Source organism: Amphiura filiformis, chromosome 5 (assembly GCF_039555335.1).
Source record: "Amphiura filiformis chromosome 5, Afil_fr2py, whole genome shotgun sequence".
Taxonomy (NCBI): Eukaryota; Metazoa; Echinodermata; class Ophiuroidea; order Amphilepidida; family Amphiuridae; genus Amphiura; species Amphiura filiformis.
In genome coordinates this window covers 69,336,563-69,357,642 of record NC_092632.1, presented here as the reverse complement: position 1 = coordinate 69,357,642, position 21,080 = coordinate 69,336,563, and the positions used below count along the sequence as shown (strand labels likewise).

The 21,080-nt window shown below is 36.6% G+C and overlaps 1 protein-coding gene across 1 annotated transcript in view; it reads left to right on the top strand.

Annotated features, from left to right (window-relative positions):
* LOC140153631 (mitogen-activated protein kinase kinase kinase 10-like) overlaps positions 1-21,080 on the top strand; it is a 173,390-nt gene that overhangs the window by 47,323 nt on the left and 104,987 nt on the right. The window contains 1 exon segment of the mRNA XM_072176426.1: positions 14,534-14,726. Within this exon segment, the coding sequence (XP_072032527.1) occupies positions 14,534-14,726 (193 nt within the window).

The window sequence follows — 21,080 nt, the reverse complement described above, 5'->3', positions numbered from 1 at the left end:
GTTTTGACCCCTTAGAGGCAGTGACGTAGCAAGCACTTTTTCAGAGGGTGAACAAAGTGGGGAAAGACAACTTTTAAGGGGGAAAACGTTGACTAAAATGGTCAAATATTGGCTAATAAGTACAAAAGGGCTACAAATCTGATATATCAGGGCAACCAGAGTCCGGGGCAATAGAGGTGAGAAACCTTTGGACAATGAAGGCCCAATTGAAGCCATTTGTCATTTTTAGATCAATTTTAGCACTATTATTGGGTACTATTTTAGTTTGAAACAGCCGCAAATTGGTGAAACGAAAGCCTAATTAAAGCCATTGAAAAGTTTTCACAATTATTGTATAATATAAACAATTGTTTTAAAAATAACACGTGGATGTCCATAGCAGAAGCAAAAAGGAAGACTTGTCCATTTTTCAAAATGAAGGTCCAATTGAAGCCATTTGCATGGGGACTGTAGGGCCTATTAGGCCTGGGCCTATTGTGTAAAAATTTAGTTTTAAAAATGGAAAATTTGGACACTTGTTTTTGGTGCATCATTTTTACACTATTATTGCCTTAAAAAAAAAACAAAGAAGGCCCGAACTGAATTTGCAAAATTTAAAATGTTACACTGATCCACTGACACTTTAAGATATAAGACTTCAGACTCGTAATTTCAGGTAAAGCATGCATGGATTGATATGTTAAAGTCAGTAATAGACCTAAGTCCGTCTTAAATACTGATTTTGGTGACAAAATGGGAGTACAAAATGTCACGGGCCCTACATATCGACGGGCCGGCAGTAATTTTCACAGGCTTTTGGGCCAAGGAACGACATTTAAAACACTGCCTATAATAATCACAGGCCTATACTTAGGCTTACTATATACTATCCTGGGCCTACTCAATAACATACAATTTAACCTTTTCCATGTTTTCTCTTCTTTTTTCTTTCTTGTCAATCACTAAAACTGGTAGGAATTTGATATTGCGTCCTCTACCCTTCAGAAAGTGCCCTCCTCAACATGCTCAATACTACTTACATGCATAGGCCTACTAAATTACGTGCAATTTAACTTTTCTCTTCTCTTCTCTCTTCAATTTTTCTCACTTTCTTTTCTTTTTTCTCTCCTTTCCCCCTTTTTTCTACTTGTCAGTCACTAAAGTACTGGGGGAAATATGATATTGCGCCACACACCCTTCAGACCCCCCCCCCCATGATTGATGCACATGTTCGCCATAGGCCTACATCCGGCACAAGCGCCTGCGAAACCTTGCAAACACCTGCGGTATATAAACGAAAGAATAACGAACAAACCCAGGGTATATATACAGAACTGTACGAACACACATCGGACAACTTCCGAACATGTGTATTCGGCACACTCCGTTCAAGTTTTGTGCATGCACAAAACTTGAAACGTATTGTCGACGGACTAAACAATCATCACCTAACACGAAACGCATTTGGCGGATAATAGCAGGACATATGAAGAACATAAAACGAACATTGACGAACACTAAAGGATTTGCTAAAATACCATCCGTTTCTTATACGGAAGACCGATCCGGTGTAGTGTGACACTAACACGGTCTGGGTCAGCGTACATCACCGAATGCATAAATATGCTATCCGGTGGTGAAGGCCTCACAGGAACGTATTTGCAGCGAACACGGGCCGAGTGCAGCGAACAAAGAAACGAACATGAGCGAAAGGAGAGCGAACAAACTCCGGCAATATTCAGCACCATACGAACACACATCGGATAAATACCGAACATGTGTATTCGGTACACTCCGTTCAAGTTTTGTGCATGCCGATGGACTTAACGAACATCACCTAACACGAAACGCATTTGGCGGATGATAGCAGGACATAAAAAGAACATAAAGCGATCATTGACGAACAACAACGGATTTACTAAAATACCATCCGTTTCTTGTACGGAAGACCTATTCGGTGTAGTGTGACAGAAGCATAACAGAATGCAACAAAACCACCTGCTTACAAATAATGGATCTGTGTCTGCGGTGGAGAGCTAACAGAAAATATTGGGATTTACCCTGGCAGCCATTTTATTCATGTATCTATGTTGCATTCATTAATGTTGTGTCTAGAAGTGTTGCACATTATCCTTTTAGTCCTGATACACTTTGCAAGACAGTGTCACGCTACATAGAGAAATTCTAGCGCAAGAATAATATTGCAAATAAACATGGTGTTTCCACGATTGTGGAAAACATATACAATGTGCAGCTAGCGCCTGGGGTGTTTGTCGCATAGTCTTGTTGTACAACAGGGTAATGACATTTCTATTTGCTATCGTAAACTAAATGAAGATGTTGTGATTTGTGTGTTGATGTAAGGAGGGACATTGCATGGGAGGAGTGTTGGATGTTGACTTGAGACAAGATAACAGAGTAACCATTGGATGGTGTTGTGAGCCTTCATTTGTATTGTGTGAAGAACTCAATAAGTGACCATTCAGTTGATGTATTGAAACATGTACATGTATGTAGATCTCAAATTATGACGGGCCCTTGGATCAAATGCCCGTAATATATGTGAGGGCCCTGAATTTCTTGGGGAGTATTATTGTTATGAATTTGGGTTGTGACGTCAACGCCGCCATTTTGTGCGTACAGACTACGGAGTGCCTTTTTGCTATGATCACTGCATTGATTCTTGACTGAAGAGGTGTGTCACGCCCTGCGACGTCCGCGTAATCGGGGATGTAATGTCTAATGTATGACATGCAGAACGGTAGTACCCACAAGACCGCTGGGCTGACAGCCTCTATAGAAATTCACCCATCTAGAACCATGATAGACCTAATTAATACACATGAATATGTAGTTCTAGAGTATTTGGCAAGGTCCTTCAGCAGTGTCCGATTGCGCTTCCTGATGATCACATAAAAAGAACTGGGTCACACGATGATATGCACCTTGATTGGCAAATGAGGTGCCGATGTAAGGATGACCTGTAACCCCACTTCCGTTTTTATGCCTTTTAACATTGCTAAACTCAGCAGTCCGCTGAAGAACCTTGCCAAAAACTAGTCTTATAAGTTGAATTATGAATACCAATCAACTTAAAATTCACAGAATTCTGTATACAAGAATGTTGCCAAATTTTGCTATTTTAGTGTGCCATTCTGCAGATCAAGTTCAATTTGCAGATATGCATGTTATGTTTTGTTCTTTGTTGTGTGTCATATTAATGAATCTGTGATAAATTAGCTAAATAGTAGATAAAATAATTTGCGATAAAATTCCTAGATGTGTCAATAGTATCAATGATGACATTTTGTGATGGTAGTGCCCTTTTATAGTCTAATCAGTATAATTTAAACTCATCGATAAGAGATAGAATTATGTATGTCTCTCTGTACTGCATGAAATGTTTGTGTGCATAAAAATGTCCTGAATTTTGTGTTTTTGCGGTTGATCCGTGAAATTTTCATTCACATAAATATTTTGTCTTCCCATATGCCTTCAAGGAAATTTACAAATTTGCGAAAATTTTTAATGTCAGAGAAACATGGGTTCTCTCCGAAACGTGAAATTTGAATGCCCCAAAAATATCATGCTTTACAGTATACTGTAAAAGTGGTAATTTTTGCGGGTGTGATTTTTGCTCTTTGCCAATTTTGAACTACATTGCTTGTTTATAATTTTGTGATTTTGAGTTTTCTTACATAGACCTATACATTAAAAAGAACATATTCACATGTTTTTATTTTTGCGGTAGCTGTGTTGTGCGCGAAAAGCCCGAAAATTAATGTACCGCAAATATTTCAACTTTTACAGTATATGTTTTTGTTATGGTTTATTCAAGTAGTATTGAATGGTGTATAGTAAACAGGTGAATGTGTACAGTTATCTAGCCTTGTCTAGTCAAGGTCTGAAATGAGCTTTGACCCATTTATTGCATATTATTGTGATTGTTTCAGTAATAATAATGATCACCTGTGCAAACAAAATATTTTCAGAACACAATAAATTAGATTGCTTATTAATTTTGTGCACATTTTTGTTATCATATCCAAGTAATAATTGTACTTTATGTGTTTGATAGGCTTTTATTTAGAGGTCAATATCTTGTGAATGTGAATGCACTTCATGCATTGCTATGCAGAAACTGTTGTCTGATATTGTCTTTCTTGTTTACATGTAAATTTAATGTTTTTCAATTAAATTTAGCTGCAAGATGGAGGGCATAGAGACAGGTGATTCTCATATGAAACGTTGGGTGTGTCCAACAAAAATAGTTGAGATTCAGCTGGGTTGATACAAACTATACACCGGTGATAATAATATTGACTGCTATGTCGTTATTAAACAAATTTGCATACTTTGAATTTATTGCAAATATTTGAAATTAATCAAATAGCTTGGAATATTGCAAATTTTATACTACGCACATGTGTTACATTTGATACGAGTAGTATAGCAATACTGTGAAAATATCGTTGAGGTGAAATTATTGGATGAGAAAGGACAATAGAACATGCATGACAAGGACCCACCCATGACCAAGTGTGTTTTAATAACGAAGAGTTATTTTCGGCATAGATTGCATTAATTTACAATACATCGTATAGTATATTGCATGGTCAGACAGATAATGACTGTGTCAACAGCTAAAGGGGGTTTATGCATGGAGGTATATAAATAAATGGAGAATGATCGCCAGAATTCTAATCTCCTAAGTGGAGATTATCCCGTTACCTCTATTCAATGAGTCACCAAACTTGAATTGACCAGCCACTTCAGCCAAGCTATTGATATCCACGATGGTTATGAGCCTCTACCATGGTTCATTGATTGTCACTCCCAAAATTTCCTCATAGGAATTGACCCTACATTGACCCGTACCGGAAGCCTTGTAAAAGAGACTGTATAATGACGTCAGCTAGTCAATCAGCTCGTTCAAAGTCACCAGTTTTGATAGCTTATAGTTTCAATGTATGATCGATGCGAAAAACCGAAGAAATTCGGATGTTCTGTTCTCAAGTTATGAAACTGTTTTCTACACTAGTTGTGCCGTAACTTGACAAATATACTTAGTTTTCATGTTCATATATCAAGCTTTTAAGGGGGTCTGAGGGAGTTCAAATATAGTGCAAATGAAAGCAAAACGTTTTAACCTTCCGATTGTGAAACAATATATGTTGGGCCAATTTGGGCCATTTGAGTTTCTGAAAGCGAGCAAAATTTACCGGAAGTACTTGAATTCAAGCAAAAGTGATGATCAGACAATCTTTTCTAGAGAGAAATTGATTTTTGAATGTATAGGCCCTATATACTTTGTTTAAACAGTTTCTCATAGTTTAGTGTATGATAATCGTGATTTTGGTTGAAGCTTGGGTCAAATTGATTGAGTGCCATGACGGATATGTCATGTTATTTTAAACTTTTAATTCTGTAGGCCTATTGTCATGAAATCGTATAGGCCGCCTAAATCATCATCATTAAACTTCTCATTATATAATAAATAATTATCAGTATTTAGGCCTAAATGATTATTAATATTATTAGGAGGCTATCATTTTCTTTGGAGGAGGGGTTCCAAATATACGGGGGTCATAACTTTTTGGAAAAAAAGTCATAATTCAATTTTTCATGACCAAAATGTAGGGAGTCACAAGATGACAACAGATAAGGTGTTTCTTTTTTTATAAAGACTGATTTCTTGATGCAATTTAAGCACTCAATTTTTGGCGAAAATGAGATTTTGATATCAAAATTTTATGAAACATGAGCACTTAATTTCCAATAAGTATAAACTTCATTTTACCCCATTGAAATCAATGGCCAGTGAAACAGATTTCACAATGTAATCAGCTTAGCATAATCAATATAAACCTGAAATTGCCTATTCAACAATAATTGGTCATAACCAACGTAGTACAAAAGAGGCTTGGCTAGATCATTCTCCATTTATTTATATACCTCCATGGTTTATGTTTGCAGAATTTGTCTATTTTAAAAGTAAATATAAATGAAGCTTAATTGAATTGGCACTTATAGTTGAGTTGAAATGTTGAATGTTGAATTGAATGTCAATTTTGATCCACAAAATATAGCATTTCTAAATAATATCTGTGAATTTTGAAAATTAAAATTGTGATTCTAGCATCCTTATTTTTATGGTACGTTTGAGAAGATATCCATGTATGAATGCTGTGTATTCCATATAGACATGTATTCATTAACATGTTATGTAAAAAGAATGTTCCCAAAATTTAATTTGATTCAGATTTTGCATTTGCTAGTTATGCATGATTATATATTGCATCTCCATATGCCAATGTGCTGTAATTTCGTTCTGATACAAATTTGGTGATTTTTTTGCTAGAAGTGAATGGATGAACCTGGAAGAATTTTTTTGCACACAAATATTATGTAGCCAGAGGTTTCCAACACTATAAAAATGTCAACTTTGTGATAAAGTGGGGGATGAGGCTATGGATCACAACATGCTCCTTTAAAAGCTTTTTTTAAAAGATATTTTTAATATACTTTTTAAAAGGCTTCATTTCATGTATGTTGTAAAAACCCTGCAAAAACTAACCCAGCTAACCCAAAAAAATGCGTCTATAAGCTTTGGAAGTATAATTAACCGCATTCACAATATTTTAACATAGAAAGACAGATGGTTTATGTACATGCATTTTGATTACCCCATTTGCCCAGTTTCGTTCAATATTATTAATACAGCAGTATTTTGAAAGAAAAAAACTCTGAATTCAAAAGTTGCAGTACATTGATTTGAATTCAGTGCAAAGATAATGGCAGATTTTACAATGCTTGCGTTTTAAATAACCATTGATCGCTGTAAGTGCAACTTTTAAATTCTGGGTTTTTTTATTCTTTAAAATACTGCTAGCTATATTGTTAATATTGACTGAAATTGGATTAATGGGGTTTCAAAATATAGGCCTATAAGCCACCTGTCTTTCTATGTCAAAATATTCTGAATACGATTAATAATTCTGAAGCTATACATTGTAGATGTATTTTTAATAGTTGTGTTACTTTTTGTGGGGTCTTTATATCAATGGAACCAAACATTGGCAGTAAGCATCAAAACTACATATAGGTCAGGTTGTCAAATTGAGCAACACTGTAAATGATTAATACGGTTAATTTCACATTTGGTTGGTTATCATGATGATATTCTACAGTTGTATTATCATTACTATGACTTGATGTATAATTCATCATAGATTCAAACTGCATGTATTCCTACTTGCTTGTACAAGATAATGCAATTGCATGTCTCCAGAGCCATTCTTCATTAAAAAAGAAGAAAAAAAATGAAAATAAACATCCAAAATGCAAGCAAAATACAGCCAAAAAAAGAAAAGAAGAAACCCAAGAACACAAGCAAGCAAACATATGTCCCCACCCCCTGACACCCCTCCAAAAAACACACACAAATAATTTGTATAAAATTGCACATAAATTTCATATTTTGTGCGTATGATATCAATTAGTAGATGACGATAAATACATTTTATGTATGTATGGTCATGCACTAATTGGTTGCCGATTCTCATCAGTCAGTGTCAAGATATATTAAAACTTATTTTGCATTTAACGCCCTGAGCACTACCTGCCGATCTAACATTGCCCCTGATTGGTCAATTGCATGGTATCTTCATTTTAATCGCCAATCAGAATGGAGCTTTGCAACTAATTCACCCCAATTTTTTTGCGTGGTGAAATTATTCTAACAATGTTGCTGATTGGTCCAATTGATAATGAAAACTTCTTTTTGGCCAATCGGCTAGACTACCCCGTAGTCCACTTGCCCATTCTGCATATACTCTGGATATCGTATTTAAGCTTAAAACTATGATTTAATTAATATGTGCACAATTGATAGATTTTCACAACTGATCTTTTCAGTCACCCTACACCCTCTGTTTGTTAGCTCCCAAGTGGACTACTGACTTTGGATTGCGGTCAGAGATGCTTAACACGGCTGTCTATGAGCTTCTATGGATGAGATTGTCGGAAATCTGGCCTACTAAAATTGGCCATGATGTAATGCATCTTTAAATGGATCTGGCTTGTGATTGGTCGCCCAGATCTCGTTATGGTTTAAATCCTCCGGGTACCTATCATTACCATTAATAACTACATAAGTATGCCGCCATTGTGTTATGTAATTGCATGAAGCAGCGTCAATAAGTGCATGAGTAGCGTATTGTATTTGCTTGCGGTTAAATTTGATTGATAAACAAGTATGATTGACAGTGTGAGTGTTAGGGACTTTGCCCGCTCAAAAACCCGTTTAAAATTAAAAGTCCATAGTCTATTTTTAACCTGGAATTTCGCGATTAATAAACTGGCAGATTTTAAAATCAGAATTGTTCAGTGAAGTGCCAATACAATTATGACATTATGATATGTTGCATTCAATAATATAAGCCTAATACGTACACTTTACTTTTACTGTCACTAATGTAATTATATAAACTTTTTCATAACAATTTTATACTAGTTTATATTTTGATGTAATAAATATCAGTATAATTTCGAGTTCAACTGAATGCTTTCATCATGATTAACATTAATAACATGCTTTTATTTATCAAAAATAGACTATGGCATAGTCTACCAATCGGCAGGTAGTTTTCACAGGGTTAACGCTCTAAAATAGGCATTTTCATGTCATTAGTATTTACGCATTTGGACGTGATCTGAAGAAATGGTTTGTAATTCTGCAGCTGTTGTTGTTCCGTCAGGTAATAAGCTTAATTTAAAGATGAAATGCCGTGACAATAGCAAAATTGGAGGCCTTAGTTACATGTATTTAACAGTCTTTAGTCTTTAGTTATTGAAACGCTAGGCTAGGTCATTGACTGCAAAATGCTTTGCAAAAACAGGTAGCAATGGGACAAAACGATATTATATTGTCTAATGACTACACTGTATACACAAGTTCATCTGCAGTAGATAGCAGGTAAAGTTTGTGTTTGCTTTGACATTAGCTGAAAAAGCTACTTTTGCTCACTGACTTCACTGTGCTATACAATTGGGATAAAAATAGGTGTATGACTCAAAGTATGAGTCATCGGGTACTACCCGGTGGACTATGATCCTTGATCTAAAAACCGCAAAAACACAAGATGGTTGAGTTTTGTCATTCCATTGTAATAATTTGTATGGGGTCCATTAAATTGCGATGTGAAGTTGAAGTTTGGCTTTCTGAATTGGCATGCAGAGCCAGTGGGCTGTTATTTGCGGTGCTGAATAAATCAAGGTGATATGTTGGTAGATATTTTCACACTTAAGATGGTAGCTGACATTTGCATCTATTAGGCCAACAAAAAAAGTTGTTTGTTTGTCCTCCACCGCCCGCTCCTCAGATGAAGGCCTGACCAATTTTTATTTTTTCATTTTTTTAAATTTTTTATAAAAATAAATAAAATTCAATTTTTTTTTTCAGATTTGGAGTATCTCTGGACCTAGCTAGAGCTAAATCCTAAGATCTTTCATGGTTGAAAATAAAAAAAAGCAACCAAATTATTAAAATACTATGACATGAACACAAATTATAACTTTAACTGCATATTAAAGAAACAAAATGTTGGTTTTTTTTAAAGTCACCATGAATGATTGTAGCATTTAGCTCTAGCAAGGTCCAGAATATGCCAAATCCGAAAAAAAAAAAAAAAAAAATCTGCCATCCCACGTCCTCTTTCAAAGCTGTGGAGGACAAACATACAATTTTTTTTTTTTGCCTTATGTAAGCATGCTGATGAGAAAATAGAAAGAACGGGATTAGGCTTAGGTGTTCATTGCAGGTGGTTCATAAATAGAACATTAACTTTCTAGTCACAGGTTTTAGAAAGCAGGTGTATTGATGAAAGAAAAGATTACAGCAAAAAAAGTAGATTCCTAGGTTAAAGGTGGGTTGCCAGATTTTGTTTTTTACATTGAGGCCTGCCATTAAGGTTGAGGGTTAAAGCCCCACCACAGCCAGTGTGTTGCGCCCTTGAGCAAGATAGCTTAATTCTCAATTGCTTCACTCCACCCAGATGTAAAATGGGGAGCTGCTGGGGGTAATCACAATCTAAGTTGCTGAGAGTATCTGCCCACCAGTTGCAGACTTGGTGAAGCGGACTGATATATCCTAACGGCAGCGGAATAATTAGAAGTGTGCTGATAACTAGGTCATGCTTAGATGATGTGCACGTTAAATCACCATCATTTATGTATTTATTTATACATATACTGTGGTAATGAGAAAAATATGAGCTTTCATGTGCTACAGAAATCCCAGGTTTGATGAGGAAAAGTGAGGGATGAGGCTGTTTATCTAGTAACATACCTTTAAAGAACAAACCAAACATGAAGTAAAGAATATGTGGAGTCCTATTTGAAGTAATTATGTCAGCCAGCCATTCATGACTGAACACCTCCCATGACCTCATAATTCAGGCCATGGTTCAGTAGCAATAGCTAAAGTACATGTAATAGAGACTTTAACAGTGTATGGAGAAGCTATGAACCTTATTTTGGGGAGTACTTGATTTAGGCAGTCATGTTTTATTCATGATTTGATATGGGTAGCTATAAGTACACCAGTTGAGTGCGTATACACAGTTTTAACCTCATTGGAACTATACCTGCCTATTGGTCAAAAAGAAGTTTTCATTATCAATTGCACCAATCAGCAACATTGTTAGAATAATTTCATCACACAAAAAATTGGGGTGAATTATTTGCAAAGCTCCGTTCTGATTGGTGATTAAAATGAAGATATCATGTAATTGACCAATCAGAGGCAATGTTAGATCAGCAGGTAGTGCTCAGGGGGTTAACACATCGTGCAAGATGGTAGTTCTATTGTAAAATATCCTTGTTGTAAATGAACTTGGCCCTTTTATTTTAAAGTAAGAAATTAAAGTTGCAATTATGCCTCTGGTGCTGTCTCGCCTTAATGCATTTTGAGATAATATTAGAAACTATCAAAATGCGTAAAAAAAGATGTGAAAAAAAATTGTTATTAAATTTTAACTTTTGGCACACAAATGCCATCAGTATTTGATGACTTAAAGTTGGCATGGCTCTGCACCACACAATGGGCTATTCCATTTAAAGTCCACACTACCCCTGTGGAAGATTTAGCTAAAGTCTGCCACAGAGGGAGTATTAATTTTGAATAGAATAGACAATTGGGTAACTTCCATTTGAAATACTTACTCCAGTTGTGGATGATATTGGTAAAGCAATAATACAGGGGGAGTATGGGTTTCAAAATGATTAACCCTGACCAATTACATTTGAAAAACATACTCCCCCTGTGAAAGATATTTCCAAAATCTTCCACAGGGGCAGTGTGGATTTCAACTGGAATAGCCCAAAGCTTATGTTTCACTTTGCAGCTTGTAAAAAAATGTGACTGAAAAAATGATGGTAAAGAAATGTTTTTCTTGAAATTGATTCCAGCATAACCTGTGCAGCCTTCCGCTGGAATCTAAATGTCATGCTCTGAAACTGTCATGTTGTATTTTGTAAAATTGATTCATTAATAAAGCATAAAATAGGTTGATCACAGGTATAGCAGAATACTTATATGCAGGGTAATTTTGATTTTCTCCCTTAATTCAGTAAGGTGGCATGTGCCTTTCAGAAAGGTCATTCAATAAATTCCCATAAATAAGCATCATACCAGCTTGTTCTAGATAAAAGATGCTAAAAAACAAATTTATTACGGTACTTAAAAATGGTTGGCTGTTAAATTTTGTTCTCCATTTTGAAGTGAGAATGACTAGAAGAACGTTGGTAGTATTTAAAGGTATAATTGGAGAAAGGTGGGCGAGTGAGCTTAAATTTAAGTGAGAAAGTGAAGAAAGTACTGTGTTACAGTTGGAGATAGAATGGATGACAGTAATTTTGAACCAAGTGTTCAAAATATGTTAATCCTATGAACATTATTCATTGTATTACTGTACCTGGTATCATTTTTCTCCCCTTGCAAAAGCCTTCTGGCCTTGCTTTATTGCTCTTCTTTCATAGGGGGAAAGGGGGGGGGGGGGAGGAACTTGGGTCATCCATTCAGCTAAGTAGTTGACTGACCATTTCCCTTACTTTTCACTTGTTGTCCTCTTTTCTCTTCTTTTGGACAAGAGCTTACGTCCTCACCAGTGTTTACTCAGAGGCTGTATGTCTCAATTTTGGCCCAGTGAAAATTATTTTTGGCCCACACAAATTTGTAATGCTGTATTACAATTAGTCAATTTGGGGAATTACTGAGCCAAAATTGGGCCAATTTGGGAAGAAAATGTTTCATTTGGCGCACCCAATTTCCAGAGAGAGTAAACACTGGTCCTCACATCTGCAGTTTACAAGAGCTTGTCCTCACATCTGCAGTTTACAAGAGCTTGTCCTCACATCTGCAGTTTACAAGAGCTTGTCCTCACATCTGCAGTTTGCAAGAGCTTGTCCTCACATCTGCAGTTTACAAGAGCTTGTCCTCATGTCTGCAGTTTACAAGAGCTTGTCCTCACATCTGCAGTTTACAAGAGCTTGTCCTTACATCTGCAGTTTACAAGAGCTTGTCCTCACATCTGCAGTTTACATGAGCTTAAGTCCTCACATCTGCAGTTTACAAGAGCTTACGTCCTCACATCTGCAGTTTGCAAGAGCTTGTCCTCACATCTGCAGTTTACAAGAGCTTGTCCTCACATCTGCAGTTTGCAAGAGCTTGTCCTCACATCTGCAGTTTACAAGAGCTTGTCCTCATATCTGCAGTTTACAAGAGCTTGTCCTCATATCTGCAGTTCAGAAGAGCTTGTCCTCATATCTGCAGTTTACAAGAGCTTGTCCTCATATCTGCAGTTTACAAGAGCTTGTCCTCATATCTGCAGTTTGCCTGGAAATGAGTATATTTCATGCTCAAAACATCAAGGAGTGTTAGAAATTATGGCTGGTACAGGTATATAATTGTATGCAGTATCGGGAGAGGGTTTTTCCAATTGGAAAAACTATCTCGCTTTTACAACAAGCAAATGAACAAAAGTAAAGCAATTGAAGAAACTACCGGATGTCACCTAGACAGAGTAGACTCCACTAGAAGCGCATCTTGTTTTCCCTTTTCCAGTTTATTGATTTGAGGTAAACAATTATCTGGGAAGGACCAGCCAATCCAGCCATATTAGTTCATTGTAGCTTTAAATAGGACATTAATTGATAGATATATGTGTACAACATACAAAAGCTGAAACTTAAACGCCTGTATGTAAAGTGCAAAACACCGTAGGAAGTTGTTCACTGCACAATTGGAGTTTAGTATTCATAGATAGCAACAGCAAATGCAAATTTGTTTTGTAGCAACAAGGCACCATTACCTAAAAAACACTTTGGCATGCCTGTCTATGCAGTAAGCTTCCCTTTCTGTAGCATGCTAAAACCGCTGGCTGAGTGTAACCCAAGTCGGTGTAATCAGAACTAAGCCTGTTTCATGTGTCGTTGTTAGACCGGGTTGTGTGCATTGCATGTTACATAGGATTGGCATATCATCCAGCATCCTGTGGTCTCACCACTAGAGGCTATTATGTGTCTTTAAGTGATCTGTGTTCGACTTATATTTGAGTAGCCTATTAGTTTTTTTTTTTAAAGCAAAATATATCAATATGTTATCTTGTGTATCAAACATATTGTATGGAACCACCTCTAGATGCTGTCAATGTTGCTTTATCTCTAGTTCAGATGGAGGTATGCATCCATACACAAATGTGCCTGCCTCCATGCCACACAACCCGCATCGGCTCATTAATGTTTCATACGTTATTAATTTTAAATGGCTATACTGATGACTGCGATGAGACCCACGGCAGTTATATTGGCTCTGTGGATTCACTTGATGGTTTTTACTGGGAGATAGTCTCATTAAATCTGTACTAAAACCTGTAATTGATAAATTAAGGCTAATGTCCATTATTTATGGTCTGTAATGTTCTACTTGGGTGATTTGTTACTATCAATGTGATGAAAGTATGCCATGACTGGTTTAAAACAATAGCTTTCTATAAATAAATTTCCTACGTGATAATGCTAATAAGCATTGTGGTTTTTGTAAAAATCCTTCAAGTATTTTACATGTTCAGTGGCGTATCAGGGGCAGTTGTGTTTACTATGCCAGTTTTCAATTTTACATGGGGAATTTTATTCTTTTTAAGGAGGGTTGTTTTTAAAGTGGGTACAATTTTCTTTTGGGCAGGGTTTAAGTTTGCAAACCAACCAACTCATTTGGGGGTTCAACTCCCCTAACCCCCTGCAATGACCACACTGGTAATGATGACTCTTGGAAAAGGGGGCCTTATAACTTCAATATGTACAGTACACAATATTTCACCAAGTTTGATTATTGACAATATTTGTTTGTTTCATTGATTTATTGAGAGAATGAGTGAATTTGGTGTAGTGAGTGAATGAATGAATGTTTTTCCCGGATATATAATACAACCATGTTTGCTCTCATTAAAACTCAAAACTTGATCCTCAAAACCATTTCACTTTTGTTTCTTTACAGTCCTTCTGAATGAAAAGGTTGACAGTGCAGATTTCCAGTTTGAATATACCAACAAGACGCTGAAGATCACTGACTTTGGTCTTGCAAGGGAATTATATAAAACGACAAGAATGAGTGCTGCAGGTACATACGCGTGGATGGCTCCAGAAGTTATCAAGTCATCGGTGTTCTCAAAGAGCAGTGATGTATGGAGGTAAGTCAGCATACTATTACATACCGTATTTCGTCAAATAGTCGCCCCCCCTCAAATAAACGCCCCCACCACTTTTTTCAACCAAGATGTTTCAAAAATGGCGATATTTTCATGCTATCTTGTGTAGTAAGCTTACCAAGTTGCACACATGGTCGATAATAGTGTCACTTTTTGGCAAAATCTGGATTGGAAACCCGAAAGTTAACCAGAAGTCAGTGTTTCTAGTTCATAGTTCGTCATTTTAGCGTGAGTTTTAAGTTAAGTTTTAATTTTAACGGGAATTATCGTTCTAAAATTGACCTTGGAAAATGTAACGCCCTGGGGGTGTTTATTTGATGAAATACGGTACATGAATTCTACATACGGACAAATCCCAGATTACTATAAACCATTCATAACTAACGGATTCAATCATGTTTCACTGTTGTTCATCATCGATTGACAATGATGCGTCGGCTGCGGTTTCTGTGTGGTTTAGCTGCTCGAGCAAAGGAAACCATGCAGACGCGAGTTGTTAATCGGCGATGAACAACGGTGAAACAAAGCGAAAAAGCTAAAGATCGTCTAATTCACATGATTCTTTCATTCGGCATGTCCCTTTGTCATTGCCACTCAACCTTACAAGAAGATCAGTGATTTTTCTGTTAATATCAGAAATAAACCAAAAGAATAAAGGGGTAATGTTTATTAGCTGCTACTTCCAACATAAAACAGTGTTTACTCTAGACATGACGAATTTTACGCGCTTACGCATAATGCGTATGTTTATGCGTACCTTGCGTTCACATATACTCTACTGGACTGTGGATTCATCACCGATTAACAATGCTGAGCTCCTGTACAAAGGTATAGGAGTTGTTAAACTCATGATTATAATGTGATGTGTGTGATCCAACCATATTTTATTATTTATAAAGAGGCAAACTCAAATGTGAGTCATTAATATCTCGCCATTGACTGCGAAGCTTGTAACAGCTCCAATCTTGTGCATAAATAGCCCCTGTTTGTGTATGTATAAAAACACCCTGGCAACAAACAAACAAAGAAACAAAGAAACAGACAAATTATAAACAAATATTGAGAGGTGAAGAACCATGTTCCCAAACACTTGTTGACACTCTTTATTTTTTCCCATTTTGTGACTGGACGAGATAGAACTGTACATTTCAGGTATAGACATAATACTGAGTGACTCCTATCTATAGACCGGGGGTCACTCCCATTGTGACCTGTACACCATCCATGATAATAAAAGCGCTTAAAAAGGGTAGTTTATCGGCGGGTAGGCACTGATCTGGCGTGTATCGTGTTTAGAGTGTCAAAAACATGAAAATAGGGTAGCAAAATTGCAATTGCTAATACGTGGGAATGAAATTTAGGGTGTGAAATTTGATGCAAGGAATAAAATCCCTGTTTAAAAGGTGTGAAAACAGGCGCGTGTTACCTGTTTAGGGTATCGTTTTAGCCAAGGATTAAATCCTTGTTTAGGGTCCTTTTCAAAAGTTGATTATCACGGATGGTATACAGGCCACAATGGGAGTGACCCCCTGGGTTATAGACAAAGTCCGAAAGGTCCAAAAAGGTCCAATAGGGTGTGTGTCTGTTCACAGGCCAATGGCATTCTAAATAGTCATATTCCTTATTGAAAAGCAGTGTTTGTGGTACAAGGTGTAGGCCAGGAATCACAATTATCTATTAGTGTGTTCATTCAACCTTCCATTATGTGATGTACATGCGCACAAACTGTACACCTATTTTACTCTGAAGAATTGCCGTGATTTAGATAATGCTTTTTTGAAATGAACTTTCATGTATTATTTAATGAACTTTTCTTGAATGGTGAATACTCTTTACTTGAACTTAAAAAAATTTTCATTTCATAAAAAACTTTCATTTAAATTTTAAATGAATTTGAATCAGCTGCTTACATTTGCCACTATAGTACTCTGTTGTAAACAATTGTTCTGTATCAGTGCAAGTTGTTCGTGCTCTGCTTGACAATGAGATCATGCCTGCTCAGGAATCGGTGAACTTAAACAAGGGAACACTATAAATGGAGGAGTACACATAATTTACAACAACATGCATTTGAATGGATAGGAGCTTCACATGTATTTCAGGGCTGCTGTTTCCTCCATTCTTTCTCCACATTTTTCATGTGAAAGCAATACTAGTACATTGGGCTATTCCAGATGTATTCTGCACCCCCCTATGGAAGACACTTCCGGAATTCGGGGCTAAATTGACAGCCGGAATTCACATGTCAGGAAAAACCCATAGAAGACACTGCGAATTGTGGTAATATGTCTAATATGGCCAGCCGGAATTCACGTAAATTTAAATGTCTTCCATAGGGTTCCAGCTGGAATTAGAACATTTTTTGTTTCCAGCCAGAATTCAAGTAAATGTCTTTCATAGGTTAATCGAGATGGTGATCATAAGTGAAGATTCTGCTGGAATTGGAGCATTTTTGACCATTTTCCAGCCGGAATATTAAGAAATGTGAATGTCTTCCATAGGCACATCATGGCCTTTCACAATCCCCACTCTTGTTTTTTCGTTTATTTTTTTCACCTAATCTCAATGTCTTCCATACCCTCCAGCCGGAATCTTTGCTAAAAATGACTGCTGGAATTCTAGACACATCTCAATTCCAGCTGGAATTGTATTTTTTTAAATGTCTTCCATAGGGGGTGCGGAATACATCTGGAATAGCCCATTGGCGGCAGTGATAGCCAAGATTTGATGACAATGACATAACAGAAGTTGTAGATTCGCTACGTAAACACAATATTGCATCGCCAAATGCTACACATTTTTTTTGCATAGCAAAGTAACTGCGGTGCAAAATTTGGAAACTGCTATGCAAACATGTGTTTTGCATAGCTCAAACAGCTATGCAAAAAAATTGACTGAATTCGGGTCATGAGTGGCACCATTTTGGATCTAATTAGTGCCCTCCCCTAATTAGTACTATCCACTTTCTAACTTACCAACCCCTATTAGCCAGCTTTTCACATGTAATTTGGGTATCAAATTTACCAAACAACTCTTGGCAGAAATGAGGTGAACTAGAGGTCTAGCTAGAGTACATACAGGTGTTAAGGGGAGATGGAAAGGCTGGCTTTTGGTAACAGGTAGTATGTGTACAATTAACGATAAAACTATTTGCACTAGTTCTGATTAAATCGATTTACCCATGATAGTCCATTCCATAGATTAACGTGATTAAAGCATGGTTGTAAATTTGAAGTTTATTTATTGCATCTTAACTGCTATATGCCATGTGTGTGATACCTATTTGAGTACATGTAGGAGTGGCCAGTCTTTGGCCTGCTTGCCACATGCAGCCCTCAACAATGTCCAATGTGGCCAGTGAAGCCTTTTCGTACAAAAAATATTAAAATGAATTATATGAAACAACATTTATTAATAATTTCGTATCTCTATGCACTGGTCAATTCACAATGTGGCCCTTGGGTCCAAAAAGGTTGGCTGCCATGCTCTGGAGAGTGGAGATAGCCCAACCAAGTGTTTGTGTTCCGTGATCGCTGACAACTTTGCGGCCGATCTTGCTTTGATCAGATTGCTATTTGAGGGCATCACGATCCAAAGAACTAGGATAGTCCAGATTTGTGTAAATAAAGTTTAGGCCACAGACGTTACCAAGGGTCAATCGTTCCATGAGGTGCGAAAGACAAAACTGCTATGCTCATACCGTGTATTTTACAGTCTTTCGTGTAAACGCACAGCACGTATACACAAAGGCACACAACACCTGCATGATTTGTTACTGATTGAAGGATCGCCCCTCATATGTGAGAATCCACAGCACATACAAAGTATTGGGACTTTGCCTGTTGGTATTGGTGGATGGTCTGTACATGTAGGCCCTATATTTTCTCGTCTGTGGTTCAGCCTCAGTGTTGACATTTGACAAGACTTCTGAACTATAAGACTATGGGCGATGGGGGGGAGGGGAAGAAATAAGCTACAACATAAACATATAATTTATGTCCTTTAACATGACCACTAATTGCAATAACGGCACATTGTGTGAAATATTGAGTTAGGGATTCAATCATGTTTCACCGTTGTTCACTACCGTTTAATAACGATGCGTCCAAACTGTCTGGGTGGTTTATCTCGTGAGGGCAGCTTTTGTTGCCCGAGCGAAGTAAACCACACAGACGTGGTGAAACGTGATTGAATCCCTTTCAACAACGAATACAAGCTGAAGATCGTCTAATTCACATGATTATTTCATGAGGAACGTCAGTTGGTCATTGCCATTCAACCTTACAAGAAGATCAGTGATTTCTCTGGTGATATTAGACTGCATTGCATTCCTTTTTTAAACAATTCATACCATTCCATGCATAAAACACAACACATCCACATCCCCGTTTTCTCTAAGATAGCTGTTGGATCAGAACAGGATTGGTGGATTTTCCATGGTGGGATTAGAGGGATGATAAATTTAAAATGGTTTACTACAGTAGACTATGGTGATATCAGCAATAGACCTACAAAATAAAATGGCAATGTTTAGCCGCTATCTCCAACTGAATTCAACATGTAAACTACTTTCAAGGCATGATGAATTTTCACGCGTATGCACGCTTCCGGAAACTTGCGTTCTCGTCACGTGTGACTGGAAAAGTGTAGATTTACCACAGATTAACAACGTTTGGCTCCTGTACAAAGGTATATAGGAAGAATTGTTGAGAGAACCATGAACTAGAAATGTGCTGATTTGGTCTGTCAGGCACTCACACAAATTGTTTCTCCACACTTGGTGCTCAAGTACAAAAGAGTCCAGCCAATGACGTCAATTGCTCTTTTGCAGTACCCTCAGAGGCTGCAAATTATTTGACTTCACTATATAAATAAAAAGGACAATATTACAATATATTCGTTAGGGTAACTACTACCCAGAGAAAATAAGCGTATGATATTTTGAAGGTGTTTATAATCCATATGTAATATTGTTAAGTGTTGAAATTAATACCAAACTGGATATGAAGTAAAAAACATTTTAGAAGAAGAAGCTAATATCTAAAGACATGTTACATTGTGTATCACAAATCCTTTAATACAATTTTTATTCAATTCTTGCAGTGACTGAACAAACTGAATGGCTTCATTAAGTGAGGTTGGGAGACAGACAGAGGCAGTATTGTATTAAAAATACTGGGTCAGCACATTTTGTTCTACCTTTGTTTTGACCTTTCTGAACTCTTTATGAAAATATAACTTTTTCATCAGGTGTGGGAACATTTCCAGAACTGAAATTTTAATAAAAAATTACGATGTAGGGAAGAAATATATTTTGAATAAAAAATGATACTATATTCAACCTAATTAGTGCCCACTTAATTAGCGCTCACCGTATTTGACCTAATAACCCCCTCCTCAATAAGTGCTTCCTATAGCATATGCCTGGTGACGTCTGCCTACATTTTTTTTCTAAGTGCCCCAATGTAAAATGCACCAGTATTATAACTAAATTGCATCAAGTACCTGAATGTTAACAACCATCCAGTTTACAATAATGATGATGAATGTAAATGTATGTAAATTTTACTTTCCTGCAAAGACAGTAATTTTTTCCTGTGATATTAATTTTATAGCACCTTTGAAAATGACGTACATTGTAAGTCCTTGGACACTAATTATGTCGACCATGGTAATGTTACATGTTGTCTTTTAGGTTAAGAAATTAGATAACATTAAAATATAAAAATTTTTTTCTTTTTTAAACCATGTATACATTTGCTGAGGAGAACCCCTCAATGTTTTTCAAAATTCTGTTTGTTATACGATTGTATGTACTTTACTAAATTGACATACCCTGCAAAAATCAGGCTTTAGGTGCTGCAGTTGTGACAAAATCTGAGATTTTGAATAAAATGATGGAGTTTGTCCTTTAGTTGAACACGTATGTGATGTTCATAACTCTGTATGTACATGGTGTACGGGAAGGTCATAACACATCAAAATGACCAACCTCGGTCACGTTTGACGGAGTACGGGTATTGACGACAAAGGCGTTGGTATTTCTTTGTATTGCCTCATCTGTTTGGGCCAAAATTAAAAGGGGACATATCTGAGTGAAAACTAACATGCGGAAAAGAATTGCAAATCTATTTTTTATGGAAATGTTAAAATATGACTTTTAAGGATAACCCCATGAGAACTACCTGTCGATTGGCCAAAAAGAAGTTTTCATTATCAATTTGCCCAATCAGCAACATTGTTAGAATAATTTCACCATACAAAAAAATTAGGGTGAATTATTTGCAAAGCTCAATTCTGATTGGTGATTAAAGTGAAAATATCATGTAAATGACC